This window comes from Ostrinia nubilalis, chromosome 5 (assembly GCF_963855985.1).
Source record: "Ostrinia nubilalis chromosome 5, ilOstNubi1.1, whole genome shotgun sequence".
NCBI lineage: Eukaryota > Metazoa > Arthropoda > Insecta > Lepidoptera > Crambidae > Ostrinia > Ostrinia nubilalis.
In genome coordinates, this window is record NC_087092.1 from 12,653,342 (window position 1) to 12,665,530 (window position 12,189).

The 12,189-nt window shown below is 37.5% G+C and overlaps 2 protein-coding genes across 2 annotated transcripts in view; one reads left to right on the forward strand and one right to left on the reverse strand.

Annotated features, from left to right (window-relative positions):
- Nucleotides 1-12,189, reverse strand: part of LOC135071956 (DNA-directed RNA polymerase II subunit RPB11) — a 212,472-nt gene that overhangs the window by 69,768 nt on the left and 130,515 nt on the right. The window lies entirely within an intron of this gene.
- Nucleotides 1-12,189, forward strand: part of LOC135072146 (regulator of G-protein signaling 9) — a 43,138-nt gene that overhangs the window by 26,488 nt on the left and 4,461 nt on the right. The window contains exons 5-13 of the mRNA XM_063966098.1: nucleotides 5,158-5,310; nucleotides 6,426-6,535; nucleotides 6,791-7,015; nucleotides 7,287-7,469; nucleotides 7,671-7,846; nucleotides 8,126-8,329; nucleotides 10,707-10,931; nucleotides 11,513-11,654; nucleotides 12,035-12,102. Of these exons, the coding sequence (XP_063822168.1) occupies nucleotides 5,158-5,310; nucleotides 6,426-6,535; nucleotides 6,791-7,015; nucleotides 7,287-7,469; nucleotides 7,671-7,846; nucleotides 8,126-8,329; nucleotides 10,707-10,931; nucleotides 11,513-11,654; nucleotides 12,035-12,102 (1,486 nt within the window). The remainder of the gene's footprint in view (nucleotides 1-5,157; nucleotides 5,311-6,425; nucleotides 6,536-6,790; nucleotides 7,016-7,286; nucleotides 7,470-7,670; nucleotides 7,847-8,125; nucleotides 8,330-10,706; nucleotides 10,932-11,512; nucleotides 11,655-12,034; nucleotides 12,103-12,189) is intronic.

Sequence of the window (12,189 nt, forward strand, 5' to 3'; positions counted from 1 at the left end):
TCTGTATTCATTCCTAGAATTCCCCTAACACCATCAAATTCAAGAGAATTCAAGAGAGTGCAGTTTCCCATCTCATGCTTAGGGACCACGGTTTAAAATAGTGTGGTTGCATAGAGCCTGCAATGGGCAACCGCGTGCGCAGCTGCTCATACTAATTTTCGATACAAAAGCAAGTGTTGGCGCCCTCACGAGTTTTAGCGGAGTTCCATATGGTAGCGGGAGTAGACTTAATGGAAATCTATGCTTCTCCGACGACCAGTTGTATGTGGAATACTCCAGAGTATGCGCACACAATAGCCTGGTGATTTTAACACCTGAAGGAAAAACAAAAAAACATTGTTTACAAAGAAATCTGCGGCAGGTGTAGTGTTTTAATTTTGTTTTAGAAAGATCTCATAATTTTGTAAGTATTCAAATATTTAAACATAATGATTTGAATTAAAATCTACACGATTTTATATCAAAAAATATAATCATTTAACAAAATTAATTTTCTTAGAATATTTTAATTCTATTAGAACCATTTTCCACTTCATCGCAGAAGAAGTCGCGGGCAAAAAGCTAGTATGAAATATGTGGTATTGCCCGCGGCTTCACCCGCTTGAAATTTAGTTTGTCACAGATCGTCATAAATTATAGCCTATACATTGTTATTCTGGTCGACGCCAGGGATGGATGAGCGTCGCTGTCGCTGGCGACAGGGTCTTCTGGTTCAGGGTTCATGGCGTAGGTCTCAGGCAAAATGAAATCTACTCGTAGAAATTAATAAACTCAGTGTATTAACGAAAATAATTACACACAGCACTAGAGTCGTATCGGAACTGAGTGAACCAAAGGTCTTATATCTTTTATAGGAACGTCCGACCCGAGTGATAGTTGAACACAGACTGCCTAGTACTGCTGTACTGTACTGTAAAGTTTCATCAAAATCTGTTCAGTAGTTTTTGCGTGAAAGTGTAACAAACATCCAGACATCCACACAAACTTTCGTATTTATAATATTAGTAGACTAGTAAAAAGTAAGATAGTAAGATTAATTATTTTAGTTATTTGTTTACTTATAATAATATTTATTTATTTATTTCTTAGCTCTGTCTGATAATGGATCTGGAGGAGATGCAATGGCCACCTCCGTAACAAAACAATAGAACCATATGGAGTTTGGGCTTGTGTGATTCGCCTTGACGAATATTTCGTATCCAGGGTCCGATGATGGAGCTGTAAGGGGTCAGATTTTTTTTTTCACTATGTGACTGTCTTTATTTTGTACTTAATATATTTTACATATTATACCTATTCGTGTTTCATTATTCGTATCCAGGGTCCGATGATGGAGCTGTAAGGGGGCAGATTTATTTTTCACTATGTGACTGTCTTTATTTTATACTTAATATATATTTTACATTTATTATACCTATTCGTGTTTCATTATGAATCGAAATATAAAAGACTTAATAAACTCTATTAAAAATTTAAATTAATTAATCAAGTTTGAATACCTCATTCTACCTTAAAATTAATAACTTAAATCAAGTCTTAATACGGTCAAGGCCCAAGATTTTTTTGTCCATTTCAGCGTTCTTTTTACTCTTTTGACGTTGCGTTGACAGCTTTTACCTAAATTCGCGCGGAATATTTTTGTGAAATGGCTCTTAAGCTAATTTTGCCTCTAAATCCGGACAGCAAACGTAGCTAGTTATTATACACACGTGCCTAATGCAAAATTCAAGTCAGTACCGGAAAGCCGTTCTTTACGTAACCCTCCCCTGACTCTACATAACATTACGTGCGGTTTCAGTAGTCCGTAATTTTGAACTGTATAATGATGGAAAAGGCCGGGCTGTGTTGCCTGATCGCAAAAAGCGCACGCCATTTAAGCTACTGTTTGAAATAAATTACGAAATAAGTAGCTCGAAATGATAGGTACCGCACGGTGGTTGTTAAAAATTGCTATTTAGCGTTTCGAAGAAAATGCATCATGCTAAAAATAGCTATGTATTTGAAGCTACATTACTAACTAGAAAGAAATAGTCTTTAAGGTTTTAAAATCATCAAAGAGTTAATCTTTTTTTTTATTCACATCATGATGCGAAAATGTATTTAGTGTGAACTTTTTGTGGACATACCTAATATTAAAGCAGTACTGACTTGACAGATTCCGTTACACGGAAAATTGTAGAGGCCTAATGCTAAAATAGCTCACGAAACTAATTTGAAAAAGGCATCGCGCAATAGCGACATCTGGTCAGCAAAAGTACTGTCCCGATTGATTTTAGCTAACAGTTTCAGAGTTATGAATGACCAGCCGTTATTACATTCGCTGAAACATTTGTTACATGAATTCAATATGTTAACACGTGCCGCACAATGGCGGTACATGTAACTGGCAATACGTAACACGCACGCTACGCGCCGATTAGCGATGTGGGCCGCACTGTTGATCGCGTCCATTCAAAAATATGTTATGTTAATCTTAATTAACATCCTCATCATCATCAGGTCATTCTTTAATGTAGGAACAAGAACCTCTCCAATTTATCAGAGGCAAATGGAAAGTTTGGCCTTTTCTCCTTACGCTTGCCAGATGATTTGGGTTTAGTTAGCCTGTTGTTCCAGAGAAGAATAGGAGAATACTTTTCCCGTGGATGCCGTTGGCAACTAAAGGAGAAGTGCGAAGTAAAATGTAATAGGCTAGATGACAAAATTTCAATTATTTGTCCGTCAGACAGATAATTACAAAATATTAGACTCATATTTTTTATTTTCTTTCATAATTAAATAATAACAGTGCTACATCAAGTTGAAATGGCGCGATACGTCACGCTTGAGTAGAATTTTTACTCAAAAGTGACGTCACGCGACATTTCAACTCAATATAATACTGTAATTATTCGATTATGGAAAAAAATAAAAAATATGAGTCTAATATTTTCTAATTATCTGTCTGACGGACTAAATAGAATTTCGATTTCATCACCCAGTCATCATCCCTATTGTCACTTCAACTAAAATGTAGAGTCATCTATTGCTGTGTTTGAGCTTAGTGTTTGAGCTCTCCTATTCACAATCAATGATGGAAAATTCAATTAAATGCAAATCGCTCGTTTCACCCGTGAAAATAAAGCTTCTTTGAGGACCGATAGGCTGATCATGACAATCAAAATGATGATGACAATCTGTGAGTGTAAACTTTACGAACATAGATCTTTCCTATCGAAGCAAACTATTTATGTAATAAATAAATAATATAGTAAAATAAGTGGCAAACAACAATGTGCAAGTAAATTAAATGGACATTTTATTGGTAGGCTACATTACTAGCATAAAATTGGTGTCTTCCCATTGGGACATTTAAATAAATAAATAAATACCCGAAATAAGCAGAAAACTTAAAGAGTACAATTTCAGGAAAATATGGTACAAAATATCCATATGCATACATAGTCATAGTCATAGTCATATATGTTTATTGCATCATGTTGGTACATTTGGATCTTAAATATTAATACAGAGTCCCGAAACATGGCCCTGTAAGGGCATTGCAACATTATAGGTACATACAATATTAAAATCTAAATTATCAAAATAACAATATTACAGACAATTGCTTAGGTATATTTATTTATTTATCTAGATTTGAGATCAAAAAATTCTTTTAACGTGTAGAAACATTTACTTAGTAGCCATTCTTTTAATTTTTTACAAAACAAATTATCTTTTTCAATGCCTTTTATTTCCTTAGGTATCATGTTATATATTTTTATTGACATATGATAGGTTCCTGAGCTAACTAGATGTAATTTAGTGAAAGGTGGAACTAGTCTATTTCTATGTCTAAGGTTTCTTTCCTGAGGATAGAGATCTTTGGCTTGGGAATATTCATGACAATTTTTTCTGACAAGTTTACATATTTCTATAATATACAAAGAGGCGAGTGTAAGAATGTTAAGTTTTATGAAGTGAGGTCTGCAACTTTCCATATCTGTAATGTTAACGAGTATTCTAATACATCTTTTTTGCAATATAAATAATTGATTTACTTCTGTACTATTACCCCAAAGAATGATTCCGTAGTTTAACCAAGAATGAGCATATGCATAATAGGCGCTGGTTGCAGTTTTTAAATCTGTACATTTTTTTAATTCATATAGTGCATAAGTAAATTTCGATAGTTTAGCGGCTATTTTCTCTACATGTGGTTTCCAATTAACATTTGTATCTATTTCTATCCCTAACATGGTAGACGAGGTCACAAAATCTATGTTACTGTTATTAAATGTTACATCTATTTTAAGGGGTTGTTTTTGCCTTGGTTTAAATTGCAATAATTTTGTCTTGGATATGTTAATTTCTAAATTGTGGTCCTGTAACCAGTTTAGTATTTTATCTAGTGTACTCTGAAGTTGCTGTTGTAGTTCTTGGCTGTTGGCACATGGAAAAACTACAGATATGTCATCAGCATATATTACACATTTGTTATCTATACACGTTGCGACATCGTTAATATAAATTATAAATAAAATACACCCTAATACACTTCTACTTGGTATTGAACGTTCTACTTGAAGTTTTTGTGATCTAATACAATTTAATATGCCAGAATTACAGTCATAATGTTCGATTTCTACAAATTGTGCTCTTTCACTTAAATACGATGCAAACCATTGGTGGGCTATTCCTCTTATACCTATATCGTAAAGTTTTTTTAATAGAATTTTATGGGAGACTCGATCGTACGCCTTACTCATATCTAACATTATTCCTATGGCATACTTATTAGTATTTATAATATTCAAAATTTCATTAACATATTTATAAACTGCTGTAATAGTGGATCTTTCTTTGCGAAATCCGTTCTGACTTTCATTAAAAACACTGTACTTTTCGCAAAAGGAGTGGAGGCGGATGGCCATTGCGGTTTCAAAAATTTTTGAAAAGGTTGACAAAAGGGATATTGGGCGAAAGTTTTGGGGTTCGTTAGCTTTAATTTTTTTAGGAATAGGTTTGACTAAGGCAATTTTTAATAAATCGGGAAACGTAGCTTGATCAAAAGATTGGTTGATTAAAAATGTAAGGGGTTCAACTAGCGCTTCATGACATTTAGGAGTCAGGTAAGCAGAACCTCATAAGTAACAATATGTAATTTTGTATTTTCAGGTTATGATCTTGTCGAATGGCTAATGGAACGGTTTAATCTCGATGAAACAAGCAACGGTGAGTGTTTTATAAGCGGCGTTGGAGCTTGGATATTCTCTCGGCGGCGAAACCCAGTAGAGTCTAGCCATAGCGAGTTCCCACAAGCGTTGATATGTATGTTATATTCAAGTTCTTGGCATGCTGTATGTACTGCCTCGACATCTGTCTGTTTCAATGGCGGCAGGTACGATTTTGCTCATGGAACACGGAACCAATTGGCATTAAAGTTCTGATGTGAAGAATTGTGAAAAGACGACAAATTGGTGACGACATCATGCTCTAAAAAGACATATTTATTTATCTTATAGGTTTGCTCAACAGCTGCAAGCGTATTTTATCTTCAATTTTATTTGCAAAATGTGTGTTTATAAAAGCAACTACCTACTCTATTTATAAACTCACAAATATTTTCTTAATTGAAAAAACTAATCAACTTATGAAAAAAAATAACTAAGTACACGTATTTACCCCTTCCTTATTCTGGTAATTTATGACCAATATTAATATCTACAGGAAAAGGTTTTCTTTCTATATTCATAAAATATTATTGTAATTATTCAAAGTTACTTCTCTACATAAATTACCTAAAAACCCACTATGACCTCTGAATTCTGAAACGATACTCAAATAAGAAACTATACTTAAAAGAAAATATAAATTGTAATGGGCTGAAATTCAACCAGTCACGGGCTTAAAATTAATGTTTGAAATTGAATCCAGTTTCAAGTGTCGTTTCAGAATACGGAGCCTTTTTTTAATAATCTTAAAATGTTTGATATCCACTATTTAGATTACTTAATAATATATGTAATAGGCGACAATACTACAGACTGATTTTTTCCAAATTTACCATTTTACCACAACAGAGCCATGAGCAAAAGATACCTTCAAAATTTTGTGACCACGTAACTGCTTCACCAGAGTTACGTCCTCAATTGGATAACTTTGAACTATGCTTCTTGTGTCACACATCAGCTAAATACTTCTCGCCTTCAATGTTTGTGTGTGCTACAATTGATGTCACTTGATGTACAACTAGAATATTATTGAAATGAATTTATTACTGTATAAAACGCCTTAAAAATGTTGGCTATTTGTATCTTCTGAAATATTTCTCTTCATGTCTATAGGCACGATAAATGTATGTTCGTATGCAAAGTAGTGTTTGTGTGTCACTTTTCACCAAAAAATGAAATAATAATTAGATTTTTCTTTACGTACTTTTTCAGTTGAAGCAATAAACTTAGCCAATCAACTCTGCCAATATGGTTACTTCTTCCCCGTCAACGATTTGAAAAACCTTGTGTTAAAAGATGACTCATCTCTTTATAGATTTCAAGTAAGTATGAATAAACTTTATACTGTTTGTGATAAATGCAATGAAGTGCTTGTACATACGTAGAGTATAAGTAACTAAACCTCCCTCTGTCTTCAATCAGACAGATCAATCTGTCTTTATACATAACTAAATTATCTACAGTCGATACCATATCAGACACATACTTTTCGGTTGCCATATCCTACCTATTGCTATTACAAACATTGTGTTTAACTGATGTGCTGGCGGTTGTATAATACTGATAACAACCTACAGAGTCCATACTACTGGCCATGGCAAGCGCCTCGGGTGGCCGGCAGTGGATCCAGTGCCCCAACCCTGGGCCCCGACAACGTGGAATATGCCATATACCTGGTCAAACGCACACTACGGAACAAGCAACGCCACGGGCTCGAGGAGTACGAGCAGGAGACGCTCGCCAACCTCAAGAAGAATCTCGCCGCTAAATGGGACTTTATCACCATGCAAGCTGAGGAACAGGTAACTTTGTTAGCACACCTTGTGCTGGGTGCAAGGTAAGGCTTTGTTATTACGAGCACAAACTTGACAGAGGAGGCTACAGCTACTTTAACAATATGCAAGTCAACTGCAGTGTGGATTTCACAGGAATTGGGTATAAAGTATCCCTAAATTGCCTGTCAGCTTTGAAGCATGGATTTCGCTATGTCCTTACCAAACCTATGTAGAAACCATCGGAATTTATCCACAATATTTTTTTTCGAGCCCATTTTATACATTTAATTAATTCTAGGTGCGTCTGGCGAAAGAGCGCAAAAAGGGCGATAAGATAGTGTCGGACAGCCAAGAGCGAGCGTACTGGCGAGTAGCCCGTCCTCCACCAGGGGTCGCTAGTGCGCTCGAGCCGTGCCCTGTGCCGGTGCGCGTGCGCCATCCGCGACCGAAGCGCCGCACCATCCACCACCTGACCAGAGAGGTGAGTACTGTCTAAATATCCGAGTAATATCCAACTAAAGGCCTTTTATACTGCAACTCAGATGTCCCTAAGGTAAGCTCCTCGAGGTAAGTCTGGAAAACTATCAAGTCGTCAAAGTAGAAGATTAGATCTGAGCTGTGTTATGTAATAGTTCTGTTTGGAACAATATCTTCCTTTCTCATTCATTCTCCATACTTCTAGATCGAACATCTAAAAGTGAGCCTGGACCGCACGCGAGTGAAGACTTCAATTGCCCTAGAGGCCCTCGTGGCCTACTCGGAGACCTTCGCTCCCTACGATCCCTGGCTCACCCCGCCGCAGCCCTCCAACCCTTGGGTTAGCGACGACACCCTCTTTTGGCAAATTAACAGCCCTCTGTGAGTTCTTTATTACCTTGTAATTCTTCTGCATGATTACTTAAACTTATTGTTAGTACCAATTCCTTTTCTTAAGATTATACTTACATAAAGTATTAACAAGGAGGTAATTCCCGTTATTTGATTATTAAAATCTTAAACATACTTACCAGTAAAGTCCCCAAGCTTGAAATTGCACCTAACTTTACTACTTTAGTAGACTAGCATGAAACACTTTTATCATCAGTTGCAAGACTTGCAAGGCAAAATGATTCCTAAAATTAAAATTCTCCTTCGCAGAGTGGAAGTTCCGAGTGAAAAACGCGTGCAGCGATGGGCGCTATCCATCGAGGAGCTGGTGTCAGACCCCACGGGTCTGCAAGAGTTCACCAGCTTCCTCCGCAAGGAGTATTCGCACGAGAACATCCGCTTCTGGCTGGCAGTTATGGACTTACGACGAAGCAGCACCAAGCAAATACCCAAGAAACTTGAGGAAATCTACGAGTAAGTACCTACTCGTACAACTTAATTGTACAGAACATTTTGTGTACGATTTCTTGGATTTACCAAGCCATTTCTGCAGTCAGTCAGCCGTCAGCTGCGGAAGCTGCGGTCAAGGATTCAATTTCTGCAGAAAGCAAATGTTAGACATAAACATTTTTCTTTCTTTCAAACAGCTTTTGTATGTCTTTAATATTTAAGACATGTACCTATAATAGTTATTTAATTTTTAGCGTTAAGAGTCGCATCTCAAACTAATTTGAAAATTATAAATAACTTGAAAAAATCGAACTGCCTAAGGCGGGAATTGAACCCACGACCTTCCGCTTGCCGGGCGACTGCTCTTCCAACTGAGCTACTTAGACACTGGATGAACCCGTCGAAATTTTCAAAATTTGAAATTGGTCGTGGGTTCAATTCCCGCTAGGGATTGCAATTGCTGGATCCAGCATACAGCATTCCAGCTGGATCCAGCGCCTTTTTAAACATACTGGATCCAGCATACAGTGCTGAATCCAGCGATGCGGATCCGCAAACGTATAATTTTCTATTGCTTAGTTTCGAATTACCGCCATTTTCAAAACGGCGCGGTGACATTGCCGTTCTGTTGTTTTGTGCGTTGAACGGCGCCTCTCCGAAGTTACTGGTACGTAAAATGACTTCAGGGCAAGAGCTTGAGATGGAACTTAAAAGAGAGAAGGAGAACTTTAATAAACAAAAGCCAAAGCCAAGTGGTCAATTAGATTACGAAAAAGATTACGAAAAGGTACTGGAAAAAGAAATGAGCGTATACGAGACCGAACGAGTGCGAGGTTAACATTTATCAATGGTGTATGACTATTTCTTCTTCTTCTTATTCGTTACGCTCTTGGCAGGGCGGTCGTGGTCATTCTACTATTCACTATTTATGATCCTAAAACCGACCAGTGTGGAAACCGAAAGGGCATTCTCAGTAATGAATCGCAAAATGTGTTGGTAAGCGCAGACCTCAACAACGCCTGGACCAATTTTTTAAAATGTTCGTTGAAGTCCAAGGATGGTTTTTACGGCGAGAAAAATTCGAACAATGTCTGGGAAAACCCTAAAAACAGCCCTTTTTTCACGCGGGCGAAGCCGTGGGCGGAAAACTAGTTACTTAATAAAAAAAAGTCTTAAAAATGTCGTCTTTTTTTCGATTCAGGTCAATCCAGCAAGAATCCAGCTGGATTGAAAACGCCGCTGGATTGCAATCCCTAATTCCCGCCTTAGGCAGTTCGATTTTTTCAAGTTATTTATAATTTTCAAATGTAGGGGAAGCCCGGGCAAGAAGCATAATGTGGGTAAGAAGAATAATCGATTTTACTAAAAACCTACAACACATGGCGCTACTGGACGTTTGCGGGTCTGTAAAACAGCAACACAGCCACGCCATGATAGTTCCACCAAAACAATACATGCGTGAACTTTTTGTCAATTCGAAATCAAAAGTTTTTGGCTGTTTTCTTACGATTTTTGGCAAGGTATGTGTGTTGATTTCTTGTATTACGTATTAAGTGTTGACTTATAGACTCTGTTTAGTTGATTGCATGTTAAATTAAGTTTAATTTGTGTGTGTTGCTTTTTTTCACCGGTAGAAATTTAACGGGTGGGTATATAACTTTTAAATATTGCTGCTTTGGGCAAGACGGATATGGGCAAAACGGATAGGTAACGACAGCCATAACTGAATAGCAGGCCCTAACAAAACCACACATCTGAAAACAAGAACTTCCAAACAGGACTTTTCAAGAGGAAAAATGACCAAAAACAAAAATCAGATGGAGAAAACAAAATATTTATGTTGTGTGCTCAGAAGAATACACTGAACCACCTACCGAGGATTGGATAGAGTGCAATCAATGCAAGAAGTGGGCACACGAGGATTGTACCTTATATTCAGGCATAGGCAGTTATTATTGTGATGATTGCAATGATTAAAGCAGTTATTACTGTACGTACATATCCGTCTTGCCCAGGGGGGTCGGGCAAAATGGATAATTGGAACTTTTTTTTTAATTACATTTTTATTGTAGAATTTGTTTAAGTTTCTAAGTTTATTCTTTACAATTCCAAAGATGATTACCTAAGATACAAATTATTAATTAATATACTATTGTTGATTGCATATTTATGTGGTTTTTTTGCCACTTTTCTTAAGGTATTCGTGCTGCCCGGGCTTCCCCTACCTATAATTTTTTCCCTGATCTATTACCTACTCTTCTGACTGTGGCCAAACCAAACCTTACAAAAGGTTACCAATCAAATGGACAATATTTTTTGGGTTAATCAGTGTTTATAAGGCGCATTGCGATTTCAATGTTTACTTAGGCACTTACCTACTTTATTAATGTCTCATTCTCAGAGAGTTCCTGAAGCCCGGCGCGCCTTGCGAAATCAACATCGATGGCGCGACGGCGGAACGCGTGAACGAGGGCCTACGTTCAGGCTCGCGATATGCCCTCGATCACGCCGCGGACCACGTGTATGGACTGCTATTAAAGAAGGACTGCTACCCACGATTCGTGCGCTCCGACCACTTTCAGCGACTTCTGACTGAGGGTCGGAACGTGCACCAAAAGAAAGCCAAGTGAGTATGATTTAAAGAAGGAAATGTGATAGACTAGAATCATACTGCTGATTACATGTACCGACTGTACTGCTGAAGAAAGACGGTGAAAGTGGTCGGAGCGCACGAAATATTGGATAGCTATTCACATGCCCCGACCACTTTCAGCGGCTTCTGACTGATGGTTGCAACGTGCACCAGAAGAAGGCCAAGTCAGTGCCTGCTGCTAACAGAAATAGATGGGATAAGATCAGATTCTTTGCAGAAGTGTAGGTACCTACTGTTTGCCACGTGTATGAACTGCGTGTTGAACAAAGAATACTTACTCAGCATAAGTAATTAAAGCACTTCATGTAGCATGTAACATTCTTAATTTAGGAAACATTCAATACCGATTTGTGAAATTGTGATATATTATGATGTATGTTATTAAACAGAAGAGAAACAAGCAAACTACTCTTGCCACATAAGATACTCTTTCCGATAAATACCTATGAATTTTCAATTTTTATTTAGTCCTATGTTTTAACGGTTGCATCTCCATACCTATCGTATGTTTTCTATGCTCTTATTTTACCTAAATGAAACATCACTACCCGCAGGTTCTTCAACTTCGGCGGGCAAGTGAAGAAGAAGCCGGGCTCGACGAGCGGCTCGGGCAGCGGCTCTGCGCTGACGCGGCGCCGTGGCTCCGACCGCTCGCTGTCGGGCTCTGCGCACGAGTTGGCTGTGTGTGCGGCACAGGTAAAGTAAACCTTATTTCAACAGCATTTCAGTTGAAAATGGTGACAGAAAAAAACAAATTACAAGACTACAAATTCTTCCTTTTGAATTTTCTCTTATCAGGAGCAGGAGGCCTAGAAAAATATTCTTGACAATCGCTTCACGAGTGAACTAACTGCATAATAAAACGCCGAAACGAAACTATTTCAACTTACTCAGTAAATTCAGCTCACTCAACAACAAACTGTATTCTTCAAAATATGATGGCAACAAAGCAACAATTTAGTTATAACAAAATAAAGAGATGTCGAAAATTGACTGACTCTACAAATCTGAGCTATAGAAATATTATGTTACGATTTTAACCATGAAATGATCACAATGACAATATTGTTTTGCAGCCACCACGCGCGCCCGAACCGCCACCTCATAGCCATTCGCAGTCCAATCTCGCTGACATACCCTTTAGGTAAGTAACCCAAATAAATCAACCTACCAGACTAAACATTTCTAACTACCTAAAATAAGTTTATATCGGCCCGAGCTTTTTTGCAAG